This window comes from Neopelma chrysocephalum, unplaced genomic scaffold (assembly GCF_003984885.1).
Source record: "Neopelma chrysocephalum unplaced genomic scaffold, ASM398488v2 Primary Assembly neopelma1_67, whole genome shotgun sequence".
NCBI lineage: Eukaryota > Metazoa > Chordata > Aves > Passeriformes > Pipridae > Neopelma > Neopelma chrysocephalum.
In genome coordinates this window covers 7,799,011-7,816,949 of record NW_020897726.1, presented here as the reverse complement: position 1 = coordinate 7,816,949, position 17,939 = coordinate 7,799,011, and the positions used below count along the sequence as shown (strand labels likewise).

General features: G+C 36.6%; 1 protein-coding gene across 3 annotated transcripts in view; it reads left to right on the top strand.

Annotated features, from left to right (window-relative positions):
* MEOX2 (mesenchyme homeobox 2) overlaps window positions 1–17,939 on the top strand; it is a 186,830-nt gene that overhangs the window by 167,207 nt on the left and 1,684 nt on the right. For all 3 annotated transcript variants that reach the window (XM_027684775.1, XM_027684774.1, XM_027684773.1), the window contains one exon: window positions 4,963–5,135. In XM_027684775.1, the coding sequence (XP_027540576.1) occupies window positions 4,963–5,135 (173 nt within the window). The remainder of the gene's footprint in view (window positions 1–4,962; window positions 5,136–17,939) is intronic.

The window sequence follows — 17,939 nt, the reverse complement described above, 5'->3', positions numbered from 1 at the left end:
GGAGTTGCATATTTTCTTCATATGTGTATTTCAGGTTAGTGATATTTTGCTAGATTATTGTCCTGATACTAACATACTTCTCCCTAAGTTCATATTGCTAATATCTGCAAAGAAAAAAACAACCAACAAGCAAGCATTTGCATTGAATCCTGTATCATCCTTGTGTCCTATCAGTATTTAGAAACTTTTGTGTACATTTTAGTGATTCAAACAAACATAGAGGGTTTAAGTTTGAAAGAAATATTCTTTCACACAAACTACTCAGAAGTAACAAGATTTTTGCATTGATTACTTTGTACAGATTGCTTCATTTTGAAGTATATATAATAATATCTGTGTTGTAGTTCTCTGCAAACACTCCAACATCATTTATAGGAAGGTATGCAATTAAGAACATTTAATTTATCCAACTTCACTATAAATTTACAGGGCAATAGTTTGCTCATGTAGGGGTTTTTGAGAATAAGAATTGCATGCTGTTAGTGAAAGTGTAAAACCTGAATATTGAACAACAATTCTAGGGGTGAAATTATGATGGCCTTTTTGTCACAAATTATTAGTGGTTACTGTCACTACTCACTCCCAATATGGATGTCAGGCTCTGAAAACCATCTGTAACTGCCAGTAGAACACTAGCAATCTGACTTATTTTTGAAAATTTTTTTCTGGGATTTTACATTGCAGGTATTAACTGAATGTTCATTTCTGTCTGAGAAATAAAGGTATGTCAGCTATTGAACTAATCCAACAAAAGTAGCAAGTGCTTCTTGCGCATTTTGCCTTTGATTATGACCTACCTGGTTAGTAGCAGATATTTATACCATGGATATCCCAACCAGTCTCTTTTCCATGTTCAGTGACCTGTCTTTTTTTTCCTAGGCATACGTGACAAGGAAAAATACCACAATGATCACTTTTCATATTCTGCACATAGGAGTTAGATCCTGTGTTTGCTTGGCATGCTTCATCTATTGATGTAGAGAGAAGGAATAGGAACTCTGGTGGGACAATACAAATGTTGGGATTTAGAACAATCCTTTCCTTAGAGTAAAGTAGCAGTAACTTTTGAGATTGCAGAATAGTGTGATTAGTATTTTTTTTTGTAATAAATTTTGAGCTGTTATTAAACTCAAGAAAACTCTGAGTCTTTCAAAGACTTGTAGAACAGCCATTTATAACTTTGAATGTTTTTCCAAATGGTACCCTCTACATCAGTTACCAACAAGCATTTAGTAAGGGATATTAAAGATGCTGCCTCAAGTTTTTGAAAAGTGATAAAAACAGTTCTAAGAAAGAGGTATGATCCACATCCCTCAAATCAGTGTTTAACTGCCTACATTACTTGACATCCAAAGAACAAAGGTTTCCAAAGGAGAGACTGATAAGATACAAATACCTGCATGTAGGCTACATGTTCTGAAAGTGTGCCAGAATTTGTCTGGGGGAAGGCGGAAGACAGACAATATAGATTACTGTATTTTTCATCAAGTGGTTTGTACCATCTGTATATATTTTACGTGTGCCTTTTGAGAGGAAAGTAGTCTAACTTAGATCCCCCCACGCTTTGTTCTCTGCCTCTACACCTACTACTTGGCATAAGATGTAGCCAGTAGAAGAAAACTAAGGTTCTTGGGACCTTTTTCTTGTCTTAGTTGCAACAGCTGCAAAACAGATGTAAGCTGACATGAGTTCTGCCAAGGATCTCTTCCAAGTCTCCCACCCATTTTCCACCAAAGAGAAGCCAGTCCAGTGATATGAACAGAGTCCTGAAGGTCAGAAAGAGATGGGAGTTCCCAATCTTGGCTCTGTGGAGACTGTTAAAAAGAAACAATCAGTAAACCTGAATTTATCGCTTTGGAAATTAAAACAACCAAAAATTCTAAAACTACTCTTCCAAGCAGTACGACATGAATAGGACATTAAAAGGCAACCTGTATGTGAACCACAGCAATACTGTAGAGAGAAAGTCAGATGACAACAAGAGTTCATAACTCGTGTTCACCCAACTGGTATCCATCTAAATCTCCTTTTAGATATATTTTCAATATCTCAAATGCATTGAACAAAAAACCATTGTCTTGCTGGCTATATCTTTGAAACAGATTTCCTAGGATTCCAGTTGCTCTATTGCATTACCTTCAGTATTGAGAGGGAGTGAGCTTTCTGTGGACCTGTCCCAGGTTTCTGCCTATTTCTCTAACTGCTGCTTTTAGCAGTGTTTGTGTTTTTTTTCTTTTTTCAGAATATCTCAACTATTACAAATTCATTTAATGATATTCTCAAAAAATAAATAAAAACCTGCAACTTTGCCACTGCATCAGTCTGGAATCTTACTACTAACAAAACTGTGGCTGTCAGGCACTTAGAATCCAGCATTGACTTGAAGGTAGTTTTGAACAATGGCAGAAATGTCTAAATGACCAATTGTCCAAGAATGCTTATATTTGCACAGGATCTGTGTGGGCTAATTGATAGCAGTTCTGAATCCTCTGTGTTGGCAAAGATGAAGGACATATGCTACTCATGCTGTTATATTTCCCTTTCCTTATCCTAGTATTCCTTCCCTTTCTAGTATCTCAAGAACCTGTAATTTAGATGCTAATCACACTTGTAAATTGGGAATCATTTGCTCTGACTGTTATGAAAAAATATAATGTTTTACTGACTGTACAGAAAATCTGTTTTCCTCATGGAACCATCCTGCAGAAAAATTGCTCATGTTACAAGTCTCAGTCATTTACAGAGGTCAATAACCTCCTGGGAGATGTTTGGATAGATACTCCTGAAGTTTTTTCCTTTGAATATGCACAAGCTATTGTAGCTTAGTGTAAAACTACGGTTTTACACTCATGACTCCTCTTCCTGTATCGTATCCAGTCTTATGTCTTCATTTCTAGTATGTAATTTTTAACACGGTATCAGGGTCATCTATAGGTACATTACTTTTATTTAAGATCACTACCTATAGTTTGGAAACCAGTGAGCCATGGGTCTTACTTACAGCAAGTACTGACATGGGAAGGCTTCTTGGCTCATGGCCTCACACAGGCATAGGGTGACCAAGACAGTTACAAGAGGACTTTAACAATGACTTGCATAAAATACATTTCTGTGTCATGCTGCAGATAAGGACTACGGACACCGCCTGCTTTCAAACATATAGAAAACACATTTCGTGGTATAAGAATGGTAACCCCAGATACTAAGAGTAATGATATAGGTATCTCTCTTCATTGATTCATTGGAATGTTGATATACAAGTGATCTACATAGTATTTGGGTCTTATAATGAGGTGGTAAGATAAGAAAATTTGAAGGAATAAAAGCAATGTGCATGTTCCTGCAAGAGGAAAATGTGGAGAGAAATTACAGTGACTCTAGTCTGCCAGCTAGTATAAAGGAAGAAATGTGAATTTCTAGGTTTCAGATGGGTTTGATCTGTCAACTTTTCTGTGTAGAGTTTGGATAATAAACCTTGGCTTCCACTGTAGTCAATGGGTCTGCCATCTAATGGGGTCCCATCCTAGGAAATCCCTACTCCAGTTCTGGCCAAACAGCTCCCAGATCCACTCAGCAATTCAGTGGATACCTTCAGTCATACAGCCAGCAGTAGACTTCACATTTGAAGAAAAGTTTTGTGTTCCATGTCAGCAAAAGTAAAGAGGTTTGGTAACCTGAAGCCATTAGCTTTAAAACATTTTAAATTAATGACTGTAGCATTGAGTCAAGCATCAACAGTTCTCATTAAAAAAAAAATCAACACCAAAGTTTCCTTCCAAGCAACAGAGTGACTGACAAAAAGTGAAAACATTTTTACACCTTTATAAAATGGAGATTTGAAACCAGACTCACTAGCCAGTTGGACAGTCTCAGGCATGCCGATGATTCATCTGACACAGAGTCCCAGGGAGGGATTTCTTGCGGGCCAGGTCATTTGGATGTTGATGCACGTTTCTATTTAAATCAGCAGCCGAAGTGTGAATTAATCTGTGACATTTTTAAGATGGTTTGTGAGGCCAGAATTTGACTAATGATACTCCTACTGCTCTCCTGCTAATTTTGGATTTATAGGTATTGTATCATACCCAGACTTACAAATGTCTGGTCCTTTTTTTTTTTTTTTGCTTCCCCCCCTTTTTTTTTTTTACTTCCACTCTCTCCTTTTTTTTTTCCAGTTTGAACTCTTTTCATTTATTTAAACAGGTTTCACTGACAGCAACAGAATGGCTGTCACTGAGTTAGTGAGTTCAGTAGCTTGGGCTAGGACCAAATGTACCTGTTTCTGAGAGTAAAAGGAATCGTGAGGGTGATAATGAAACTTTCAGCAGAGCTCCTCAGATTAGGTAGCTTAAGTGGTAGTAAATTTCCTATACTGATACTAGCAGTGGCAAAAAGTTCTTAGCCTGTACCATAGCAGAAGCAGGAGAAGATCCCATGGACATGCTCACCAGTTTCTTTTTGACGTGTGTTCAATTTCCTATGCTTTGTCTGTTAGCTTTCCCTGAAAGTTTTATTGGACTAAACCGTAAAGTGTATGCTTTAAAACAGAGCTTTGGCTTAAGGTATTAGCAAAGTGATAGGAGAGAGATTCTTGAAGTATTACTCATTAAAACACTAATCAAATGATACACATCCTGTACTGGTTGGATGCACTGAGAGTTGCCAGAAGTGGGAAGCAATTGCAGCTTTGCACGAATTCTACAGAGAATTGTTAGAAAATTAAACACTGCAAGATTTTAAGCTAAAGTTTGACGTGTGTGAATGGAAGCAGCAGCTCATGTCTGCCAGATTACTGCTGCTTTCCTGATTTACAGAGAAGAATCCATATGAATGAAAGCAAGGGTGTGTTTCTGAGAGAAGAAAGTTTGAAGAATTTAACTTTAGCTTGTTGTTATCTTCAGTCTTGTTTCCTATTTAGCGGTACACTTGTTGTTACAACCATTTTTGCACTTTTTTTTTCAGATTCCCAAGAAGGAAACTACAAGACAGAGGTCAACAGTAAACCCAGGAAGGAAAGGACAGCTTTCACCAAGGAGCAAATCAGAGAGCTAGAAGCAGAATTTGCTCATCATAACTATTTGACCAGGCTGAGACGATATGAGATAGCAGTAAACCTTGACCTCACTGAAAGACAGGTATTGATGCAAAATAATGGACTGTAAATTCTCGCTCAATATGTACCAGTGGTTAGTAGTTCCTCACAGTAGAGCTCTTGTTTGTAGTACTAACAGTTATGTTGATATATCAATGTTTTCAGAAAATTATATACATTTATTATCTCTCTGCTATGCAAGTAATTTATATTTTTATATGCACCACTGACAAGATTAGTTTCATCTATTAGGCAGAGATAGAAGGTAAAAGCACGAGTAATATATCTGTTAGACCGGGGCACATCTTTCTACTCTGTCCACACTGGTGTCTCTGAGGAGGTGGTAAGTCCAACATACTATATACAGAAACAGTTGATTTGTCTGCATGCAACAAATACGAGCATCTTTGTTCAGTCTATTAAATATATGCAGTTGCCATTTACCCAGAGTTTCAGAACATCCTGTTTCCAGATGGCAGCAAGAATGGGAACACCAGCAAAACTGGAATAAAGGCATTTTAAATCACTTTATCTTACCCTGCTCTGTGAAAGCAAAGGAGATGATGGAATTTCTTATCACTGTTGTTGGTTTCCTGCTCACCAAACCCTGGTCCGGGAAACACTTCTGCATGTGCTTACATTTCATCATGCATGTTGTCACATTGATTTCTAATGGAAATATCCACATTACGCATGTACTGAAGTGTTTCAGGATCTCATCTCTAGACACTATAGGTAGTGAAGTCACATTTCAAATAATAATTACATCAGCATACATATTTAAAAAATATGTTTTAGTAAAGAAGTTTAGAATACTGGCTTCAAGTACACCAAATCTGATTAAATACTACCTACAGTTTTATTATTAAAATAGAAAGCTTTTTGCCCACTGATGGACAGTCATTCTTTCTTCAGAAATCAATATTAGATTGAGGGATTGCTTTAGACGCAATCAGTAAGATACTTGAAGGTATATCAAAATAGCATGATGATTTGTGAACTCTACATGTAAGAAGGTTTGCCCTTTTCTTGAGTTTCACTAACACCTGCTATAAGTAGATATATCAGCAAAAATCCAGCCATGAAGACACATTTACTCATATAAGCAAATGCCACAGTTTTTTTCTTTGAAAGCTTGTAGAGAGTGGCTGTCCCTTCAGTCTTGTCAAGAAGAATACAGCAATTTCTTGTTTGACTTGACCACATTTCCCAGGTTCCACTGGGGTAATTTTCAGTTACTTAAATATGGTTGTTATATTTGTGAAGCACACCATTTTGTATCAAATAATGGATAAAATTTTGCCTTTTTTATTTCACTGGCTAAGGTAATCTTAGAAAAATAAATTAATTTTCACACCTGATTTTGACAGCTGAGGGGACGAGGAGTGAATTCTCTCTCAGTGACAAAGGTAGAGTCAGTGTGAAACTGAAACATAAGAAATAAACTTAAAAAAAATTTGCTGGGCACTTTAATGGGAACCAGTGAGCTGAATTCAGACTATATATCCCCATATTTTATAATGATGAATTTGGCCTCAAATTTAACTGTTCTCCCTAATAAATTCTACAGTCTTTTCTTCAAAGATCACGTTGAGTAGTACAACTAAATGAAGAGACATTTCACTATCCTAAAGGAATATTTACTCTAAAAACATTTGACATACTGAAAAGTGACAATTAAATATTGAATATTGTCTCTGGAAGAGAAAAGGCAGCCTGGTTACGTGAGTGCAGAGAATTCATTTAAGTCATGAGAGTACTCGCTATTTTCTAGCTGTCACAAAATATCAGTTTTGAGCATTCTGCTGATAATTGTGATAATTTCTATAGAATTGTCATTAGTCTATCTAAGTACATAATGTAATTCTTCTCTGCTTCCCCAGATTATCACAGAGTGACAACTGAGCTGCTAGAGATAACTCCCTTCCTTCCTGTTTTCCTGCCTTCCTTCCTGCCTTCCTGCTTAACACCACCCTTGCTTAGGAAAAGGAAAGCATTAAGATTTTTAGTTTGATAGAATCCAGTTCTGTATCTTGCCACAGTAAAATGGACTGAGAGAAGAAGAAGACAAGAAAAAAAGCAAAAAGAAAATGGAAAGGATATTCTGGACATATTTTTCAGTTTCTGAATTATACTAAGCCAAGTAATGTTGTAAACTAGGAATGTCTCTTTTAAATCAACTATATTGCTTTGATGGAAAAATGGTGTAAATAGGCAGGGATCTGGGTGTGGGTTTCCATGGTATATGGCAGACTTCAGAAGCTGAATGCTGTAAATCAAAAGAATTGACTCTTCTTGCATGCTTGTTTTACATCAGTATTCCTTCAGTGACTTACAAAGTACTTCAGGGTGAGTGTGGTGTGACACTAATATTTCTTTTCTCTCCAGTTAAGAGAGTGAACTTGGATTCAGGACCTATCTTTCCATCATTACCAGAATGAATTATTATTATTCAGATAACAACACTTATTTGCATACTTACTACTGTTACTACCTTTTTTTAACTAGCTGTCCCAATAGATCATATTTGATACCAACCTTAAACAAGTGCAACAATATGAACTAAAATATATTGATAGAATTAAAGCCTTGCACACTCCCTTTCCCTACCCTCCTGGCCTTTCCAGTGAGGTAGCATGTTTAGAAAATTGCTATTTGTGGAATGGTTTTCCTTTACTATTTTCCACCCGAAGTTGCACTGCAGAAAATGGTACTTTATAGTCCTTTGTTTGAAAGCAGTAGTAGTTCCTTTCTTTGAAATAAATGAATGCACAAGTGATAGCCTTGATCTCATCACAGGCTATAGACCTCCTTGTGTTGAAAGCTTTCTTGATATCTCATGAAACACTGAATTTGCACACAGAGAATTGAAACTTGCTTCAGATAATACAGTGACAAAAAACTAGAAGTGGGTATTGGATGATCTAACATATCTGCTCAGAAAATAGGTTTTAGAGCAGACCTAACCCCTGATGGGGGTGCTATTTGTTTAGCATTATTGTTTTCACTAGGATTTTAGAAAACTACAAGCATATTATTCAGAGACAGCAAACTAAAAAATAATCTGGGAAAAGTATTGTTGGGTCATCCTAAAGTTATAACTTTCAGTTATTTCCCAAGATGTGAGATAAATCACAGTGCCTATTATCTTAAGAAAGCTCTATCTTCCTCTCGACTATAGTGATAATTTCAACCATACATCACAGCTTAAAAGAGCCACTGACCAACTAGCACTTCATAATTACCTTTCTGTCATTTGAACAAGCTGTAGAAAAAAACATGTCTGACCATATTTAAAAAGCTGTATAAGGGTATTAAAGTTTTCTACAGTCATCAAAGTAAGGCTCCATTTGACTTTTGAAATAACTTACAAGATCAGTTCAAACATAAATGGCTCATGGAAGGCCATTTCACAAAATAATAATGAAAAAAAACCCCTCACAACATATGGATCAGGAGAAGGAAGTAATCCTATCACTCCCTTGAAAGGAAACCCGAGTTACAAGACAGGAGGATGAAATGAAATAAGTGCCTCAATTGCCTAGATATTAAGAGTGCACTTTGAGAGCATTATAAGCACATCTGGTGGTAGGATGGCTCTATTATGTTACTGTAAGCATTCCATAAATATAGGTACATATAATTCCTGCTCCATCTCCTATAGAGTGCACTCACAATCCCAGCTCAGCCAGCAGTTAATAATTTTCAGCTGGCAGGCCTTTACTATATTTTGAAGAGCTAGTTAGACTAAAAACTGTCTTAGCTCCCTAGATATTTGTAACCTTGACAAGCGCATTCTTGGCTTTTTTGTACATCCAGATAAACTTGGAGAAAGTTCCATGCAGACTTTTTAATATCTCACTGTGGGATGAGGAGAGGAAGCAGCTGCAGTGGGGTATCAGAGGCGTGGCAAAATGGACATTTTTATAGAGTTGGTCCTGCCAAATATAGAAAGAGTAGGAGATCTTTCCACCTCGCAAGATCTTTTTGCATGGAGCTAATCAAAAGAGTAATGTTGCAGTTCTGCAGGCTAGCTAAGGTTACCGGAATAAATAATCCAAATATGCTTCTGTTTGCCAACATAAATGGAAAATCCCACCTAGTCAGATTAAATTCTGCTGATGGTAATGAGAAGGTTTATTTCTTCTCAACTTTAATTTCCAATATCTGCCCAGAAGCCACCAATCATTTATAAAAGGCCTAAAGCCACTGATTTTACAAAGACAAAGGACAAAATTTTGTCAAAATGAAGAGTGCTTTTGTATTTGTGTTTGGCTTCCATGCATGTGGTACCAACCTGGGATGAGTGAGAAAGGAAGAAGCTTTGTGATGCCTTTTTCTACGAGAAATGGAAGCAAGCAGTGCTACTATTTAAACTGTACTTTGGTATAGTACCATAACCCCCATTGTAGCATTGCATTTTTATGACCATACAAATACTAAATGAAGTTTACCATTAGAAAAGTTTCCTTCAGACCTGGTTATCTGAATGTTTCATCACAAATGACTTCATTAAAATCCTTCTCAGCATTGCAGAGCTTCAGAGAAGCTAATCACTTTTTTTTAGACTTGACTGTTAAGGTAAGAGTAGTGTCCCTTAGTCACCCAGGTGAGAAACCAGGGATTCAACATTCTGCAATCATGTGTTTGTTCTGCACAGCCTCTGAAAGTGTAAATGTCTCTCCATGCATCACACAGCATGACTAGTTTCCTACTTTAGGAAGCTAGTTTTCTGAGGTTAGGTGGTGAAATTATTCCCCTGTGTACTTTAAAACAAAATATGACTGAATTGACAGGACAGGTTTGACCATATCTGTCTGATTTGTCACACTGTCACATCTTCTCTGAAAGGCAGCTGCTCATTCCATGCTTCTGTGTGTTAAGCATTCTCTATACATACACTATAATAATGAACCTATGTGGTTTGAAATCCTTTGGATTTTTTGTTTATTTACTGTGACACTCTTAAAATAAAACTTTGGTATTTGTTTTGAGCAATATAAATACCAGCAGTAAGAGTTACTGTGCTCTGTTCTTTCTTAGAAAAGAATGCACCTAGAAAACTTAATAATAACTTGTGCATAATTTTGATTTGTACAATAATTCTTTTTTAAAAAGTATATGGCAAAACTTCAATCAGCATATTTACTTTTGCAGTATTGATTAAATTCAAACAAGCATTTCCATATGCAAGGATCCAAGTGCATCAAGCTGTTAGTCATGAATGTACCCTACACCTGCAGAGAAACCATATGAGGTTCTGAGTGGGGAGAAACCTCTATATGTGCCAAGCAACCCACGTAATATGAAATATTAGCAGCTCATATGGCTGCTTTTACAAAGTGTGTGAGGCTCTGACATTACCTGTCCCTGCCCTTTCTTAGACTCAAGTTGAGAAAGATGCACCTTCTTCTGTCACCTGTTTAAGGAGAGAGGAGCTTTTAAGGTTTGTCATTTGTGGTCACTTTAAGAAATAGAAGAAATATGTTGGGAACAAATGATATTAGAGGTTAAAAATGAACATGTAGAATAAAGAACATATTTTTTATGCAGGCCACTGAAAAATGTAAAATCTCTTTCTAGTTTTGCTGGTTTCTACTCTTCAAGTCATTTGCCTTTCTTTGTACTAAAGCACTAACAGAAAGAAGCACCAGCATACTCATCCAAAAGCCAGTCTTGATTACGCGCAATTTTTTGACTTTCACATTCAGCTGACCTGTGCAAAATGGGTGCACAGTGATGCACATTAGAATTTTTTTTATCATGAAATAAAATACTCCACCTGCAAGCAATTCATGAAGGTAAATGCCTACACAAAGAAGAGGAAAGTTTAGCTAAAGATGATCTTCCCCAAGAATTAGTTTTCCACCATTTGTTTCTTTTGTAGATTTAGAATCACAGAATCATAGAATCACGGAATTGTTTGGGTTGGAAAGGACCTTAAAGATCATCTAGTTCTAACCCCCCTGACATGGGCAGGGAACCTTTCACTAGACCAGGTTGCTCAGATCTCCATCCATTCTGGCCTTGAACACCTCCAGGGACAGGGAGTTCACAACCTCTCTGGGCAACCTGTTCCAGTGTCTCAGCACTCTCACAGTAAAGAATTTCTTCCTAATAGCTAATCTAAACCTACTCTCCTTCAGCTTAAGACCATTCTCCCTTGTCCTATCACTATATGCCCTTATCAAAAGTCCCTCGCCATCCCTCTTGTAAGCCCCCTTTAGGAACTACACACATGTAAAAAAATTGGATGAAAGCAGACTCTAAAAAGATATATTACAGGCATATATTACAGAGGGAGTTTTAGCAGCAGCCCCACAGATTACCTTTCTTTGCCTTTGACCAAAAAGAGAAAGACTCATCATGGCCGGTCTTCGCGAACGAAGATTTGGGAAAGGTCACTACCCACGTTTGCTACAAGCGCGCTGGTGATACAGGGCTTTGCAAATGCGGGTAAGGCCTTCGAGCCTGCACAAGTGATTTTTTAGGTGAGACACAGTATGTGCTGAACTGAGCCCGCCCTTTAATCCTACAGTTCATCTGCCGGGGCCGAGTGAGCTTGGACAATGGCAGTGAGGTCCTCAGGACGTAGGTTTGTTTAGAGTGACCTTCTCTTAGATGGATGGCCTTACAGGGCTGAACGAGCTCCATCTGCCCGGGTTGAGAGTTGGCCTTCTCTTCTGTGTGTTCCGGGGCTCCCCCTCACATCTCCCACAATGACACGAACCTCTGTGTGCTCTGAGGCTTCCACTCTCCTTTCTCACAAGGGCACAAAGCCACGCTGGCAAAGCTCTCCCCCTCCTTCCCCCGCTGGGGGGGGGGGTGGCGGCCCCGCGGGCGGCCCCGCACGGGCCCGATGGGGGGCGAGAAAGACTAATTATTATAAAAAATATTTCCTATGTAAAACAAGTCAGTAGGAGGAAGGAATGTGAAATAATATGCCCCTTTCTGCTAAAGGTATGTTAACTGTGAAACCTACTTTGGAGAGATTTTGAATAGGAAGGGTTGACTTTGATCATGAAATCAGTTTTGAAGATCATTAGTGGAGAAGGTGGCAGTTATTTGGATGGAGTAGAGGGAGGTAAACTGAGTGCTCCCAAAGACTTCTGAAACTGGAATGAAGTACTCCCATCACTGCTGTCCTCTGAAATATAATGTCTATTCTATCCCTGTCTAAACGTGGGAGGTAGAAAGGAGAATGTGTCACCTAAGCAGTACCCAAACCTCAACTGACTTCTATGTAATGATAAACCAGAACTCACTCCTACACCTTCCTGGGTGCCAAAAGCTCCAGCTGTCCTTTGTGCACCTGCCAAAACCTCCCCTTTTTCTCAACAGCTGCTGCAAAGTACTTGTACACACTCAGTGCAAAGTCCTGTAATTTAACATGGAGCAGATCTCTTTAAATCATTGAGCAGGTGACTTAAGCAATTTTAATCAGAAGATTCTGGTACCACTCATTAATTTCCAAAGAGAAGTTATGGATTTTGTTAATATTTTATAACAACTAAGAAGACATTTAATACTCAGATTTATTTAAACTGGTTTGAATATTTAAAATATATTTAAGATATTTAAGAGAGTTTTTTTTTTGAATAGAAATTATATAGGTAAGGAAATTTAGTGTAATTTAATAAAACTACCTTAACTTACTCTCCCATACATCCAGCATGACTGAAATACAGGAACTATTTAAAATTTCATGTTATCTTTATTTATTGAAGTGAACTGATAATTATGACTACCATTTCTGTAAACACTCCAATACTTATATTTATTCATAAGAATAAATTGTACATTTATTTGCTTTTATAAGTTTGCTGAATAAACTACCATGAAAATACTATCTCTATATATGCAAAAAAAGGTAAGCTTCAGCTGTAAACACCAGTGATTTCTGTAAAGTTCAGGAGTTTGACTTTCCTTAAAACTTGGCAGCATAAGTGTACTATCTAAAAATAACAGGGATGTTTTCAAAGCCAAAGCAGGTTAGAAAAAAACCTCATTTTTTTAAATTTGGAGAACTTGGGTTACTTTTTGCTATTCATATGTTTGTCTGTATTAGAGGAAAGCAAATTGACAGATTTAAAAATAATTAAAAAAAAGAAAATGGACAATGGATGACCAGGGCAGAATGCTTAAAAGACTTGATGGCTTGGTTTTCATGACATATTATTTTGTTATAATAAAACATGGAATTTAGGATACTGACTTCAAAGACTCTTAGAAATATGCATCTCTTAAAGCAAAATAAGTTTCAACTGGCAGTCACTCTGCTTTCTAATTTTTAAGGTTTTTCAGATATCAGGCCTCAAATTTTAATCTATTTTGGAACTCCTGCCACTAAAACCTGGATTAGAAACCTAATTTTAGGAAAGCCTCTTTCATTTCAGAGAAGAGCTTTTTTAAAGAGAAAGTCTTTTTTCTTAAAAGATGAAAGACAGCAGGCAATGGAACTAAGGTAGTTTGAATTTTTAAGTCAGTTTTTCTTTAAGTTAATGTGACTGAAGAGTTCTGCTGAAGAAGGAGCATTAAATCAGAAGTTTAGGAAACATGCTCATTTTGAACCGAAATGATGTGTTGATGTCCACATCAGGAAGTTGTATTAAAGATACACATGAAAGACAGTACATCATGTGGCTCTAAAGACTACCAAGGACCTTTTATCATAAGTATATAACAATTACTTTGGCAATGTAGACACTAACAACATCAACCTCCTTGTTTTGATTCTCCTCCTGTGATTACTACAGAGTAGGTCCTAAAATAAATTGGACACAGCAAAAACATTTATCTTGTACATCAGGAAAAATCTAATAAATAATTTACTCGTATCTTAAGTAACAGTCTAATCATCAGATGTGGAGATGCAGATGCTGAACAACTTGTTGACTAAGGGAAAAGAAACAGGGCTTTCGTGCCATAAGCAGATGTGCTCAATAGACTGGATCATAAGTGCTGATTTAGAAACAGCTGTTAATGCTACCATCATCTTTAATATAGTTCATTTCCCTCCACTTCCTTTGTTTTCTGTACATACATATGCTTGCTCTATACAGTCAAGTTGTGCTAGTCAGAGGGTGGAGAAGAGGGTTATTTTAATAAATAGTAAGCAGTCAGGACCTGATTCCGGCAGGTGATGAGCACTCTCAGATCCTGTTGGAGCTAACAGACTTGAAAAATAGCATATAAAGGTTCATAAATCCTATAGTGTTAATTTTGCCACAGTAGATCTTTAAACTACTTTAAAAGGATATAATTTTTTGCAAAAGTTGTAAATGGCACCAGCTAGTTATTTTACTGGAAAAAAGTTCAAGAGTTTTTCAAGTTCACTTCAGTAAGGGTTTCTCTTCACTCTCTACTTTTATTTTAATATTTCTTTGTTTTTCTTTTACTCAGTTGCTCTCCTTTCTGTGTATCTTGATCTTCCTATTCTATTCTATTCTATTCTGTTCTATTCTATCTATTCTATTCTATTCTGTTCTGTTCTGTTCTGTTCTATTCTATTCTATTCTATTCTATTCTATTCTCTCTCCTCTTTCTTTGTCCTCTTTCCTTTTTGTTTCTCAGGGTGTTTTGTTCTGATTCATGTTTTGTGCAACACCTGTAAATTTTAAATGAGTTCTGTGTTTAAAAAGCATGGTTTTCCATGAATCCAGATAAATCGGTGCTCTGAAGTATTTAACACAAAGTTTGATTCACTTCCTATTACTAAAATATAGACGGATCACATATCAGTAACAACTATACCCTCCATAAGTGACTCTTCAGCTCCAAAGGAAGTTCATAATTCCAATATCTAAATTTGATCTCTAGAGGAAATAACAAGTTAAGTACCTATCTCATATTATTAGCACATAAGCATTAAAGTCTTCATCTAGAGTCTATTGAGCTGTATGGAAAAACTCAAATTGACATTTGTGCACTTTGGATCAGGTCAAACTGGACTTTAGTACTTTATAATGGAGGACATAAAGAAATATATATGAAAAATATCTAATGTATTCCCTCATAGAAGAGTCCTGCTGTACATTAATGCAGCAAATTATATCAAAATAAACTCAAAATATTTTCAATAATAAACGTCACTATATCTCTAGCTTTTGAAAATAATCTTTGATGTATCAAATAAAGACATTTCTTTTTTTATATCCTCTAAGTAAACATAATGCAGTTTATTTACAGTCATTAACAAAAAAAGCCTTTTTAAACTATTTTTTTCTTTTTAACACTGTTACCATTTTCTCTTTATGGGAAGGCTATATACCAGTCAGTAGTACATTTTATTCAGTGGGATTGTCAGTGTTCCTGCCTTTCTTCTACACTCAAGAGAATGCATGCAAAGGTACCTGGAGTCCTTTTAGCCTGATTCTTCTCAAATGCCATGTTTCCCAGACCGTGAGTCGTGTGCAAACATAGCATTCCATTCTGGATACTCTGAGGAATATATAAATGGATCTTGCACTTATGCTTGAAAAGGGAAGTCATCATCCTTTAATTCATTTATATCAACTAATATGCAGACACTGACCTCAACTCATCCCTGGTGGAGGCACTTCGAGGCACAATCCTATGAACTAATCTGAGGGCAGGTGATCTGAGTGAAGAAGTACTCCCCAGCCTGGCCTTGGCTACTTATTACATGGAAGCTGGTGTCAAGCAGTTCTCTTTGGTTTAAGGCTCAAGGAGACAGACTCCTCTCAACTCTGCTATTGTGAAGTAACTAGAATTATAAAAAGAAGCAAAATATATTGTAATAAAAAATGGAAAACAACAACAAAACTTATTTATTAAACTGGAGTAGAAAACTGTCAAAAAATGTCAGCTCAGCAGATGTGAGAGTTTAGCTTTGTCTATGAGAGAAAAATAATGAGCACCTGCATCAGAAACCAGGCAGTAATTATCCTGCTCACCCCTATTCCGTCCAGGATAGTTTCTGACAATGGTTATAGGAGTACTAATTTCAATTTCTCAAGTATCCAAAAATAAACTGGTTGCATCTGGAAGGCTGTTTGCTTGGATGTCTCCTGATCCAGTAAGTTAAAGTAGGTTGCATCCAGGCTGTGAACTGAAATTTTAGCTTCAAATGTATCGTAATCTATACGTTATTATTTTGTTTTAGGATTTCAGGGCTGTCAATTATTCTGTGAATGTTCAAGGACATAAAAATATCCAGAGAATTTCTCACATCTTTTAACAATTTCTCCAAGCCTGTAGTTTCTTACAAAATAAAATTCTTTTGGCCCTTATTTCAGAAGAAATGTGATAATATCCCATGGTACTGGGTTGAATCCAAAATGTCTGGGTTTTTTTTGATGTTTAGGTTATGCCTGAAGTTGCATCTACTGCACTATCTTGCACCAGTAGAGTAGTACCTTTGCAAGGGAAACTTCACTGTTAAAAAAAAACAAAACGCAACCAAAAAACTAAAGAAAATAAAATCATAACTTCTCCCAGAAGGCTGCCCTTTTGAAGACACTGTTTTCATGGACACTTCTGACAGCAATCCTGAGTGTGATAATTTCCAACATCACAGCAGCCAGTAATATTTACACTCATTTTATTTTACAAGGCAGATTCTTTGGCTCTGATGAGTTGACTAGGGGAAAAGATGTGCTGTGTTTTAAGGCTCTTAACTAACCTGGAATCATTTCGCTCTGTTCCCAAGTGATTTGCTTTAACAGCTCACTTTGATTTTAGCAGGAATATAGAGTATTAAAAAAATAAATATACCTTTCTTCCTTCCCACGTAAGTACACAAAGATAGTGACATAATCTATCAGTTCAGTTGTAGTAAAATTTTAATGGAAAATTCAAAGTGATAGTAAAGGTTAAACACTGTGATGTTTCCTGGATGTGTAAGACAGATTCAGCAAAACAGCATTTTTGTGGCTCTATTACTCATGTTGTACAATATGTCCTGCTGTGCCTGTTCCTTGCTGTTTCTTTTAGAACTCTGAAACACATTTTGCTTAACGCAGCAGAGGATATACCAACATTGCAAGCTTTCTTGCTTTCTTTCCAAGTGAAATGTTGCAGACATTGTTTATTTTTCTGTGGAACCTTCATCTGAAGAGCTGCACGGACACACGCACAAGATTTTTCAGCAACATTAACTCTAAATGAATCAAACCGAATAATATTCTATTCATACTGTTTTTGGTGACAATACTTTAAGTTGATCTGAAATCAGTCTTTAATCCAGTCTAATATACTTAACAGATGCTATGCACATCTTTTGTTTCTTTACTTTTCTTTTGGCTATTGAAAAAAAAACCCTTGTGGTTTGCAGTGCAAATAATTTAGGTTTACTTCTCCCTCATATATTTCCATACAGAGAAGGGGAGGAGGGGAAATGAGTTTCAGCTGGAGTAAAATCTTGGGGTTTAATGTGACTTAAACACAGATACATTTTTAATCTTCCATGCTATGAATTTCTTTTCCATTCTTATCTGAAATTATTAGCTAATTTTGATTCAAATTTATAAATGTCGTGCCCTCTGACTCTGAAGATTTTTGTTTTCTGAAAAATTTGACCAGGGTCTACGGCTATATGTCTCAGAATCAAGGATGAGTTGACTAGAATGATTTAAACACATCTGTGAAATAGACAGGGAAGTGTTAAGTTTGAATGCTAAGAATATTCTTTCAGATACTTCAACAAGTTTAAAAAAAAAAAAGTGCTTTTAAACTGCTGCACCTGAAACTCACCACCAATTTACAGAAACAAAACAGAAAGCAACGCCAGCTTTTCAGTGCAAGTTCCTTTCCAAAGTAACTACCCTCCTATGAAGGGTACTCTGTTACTTGAAATGCACATTCTTTTGCACAGTCCCTTGATAGG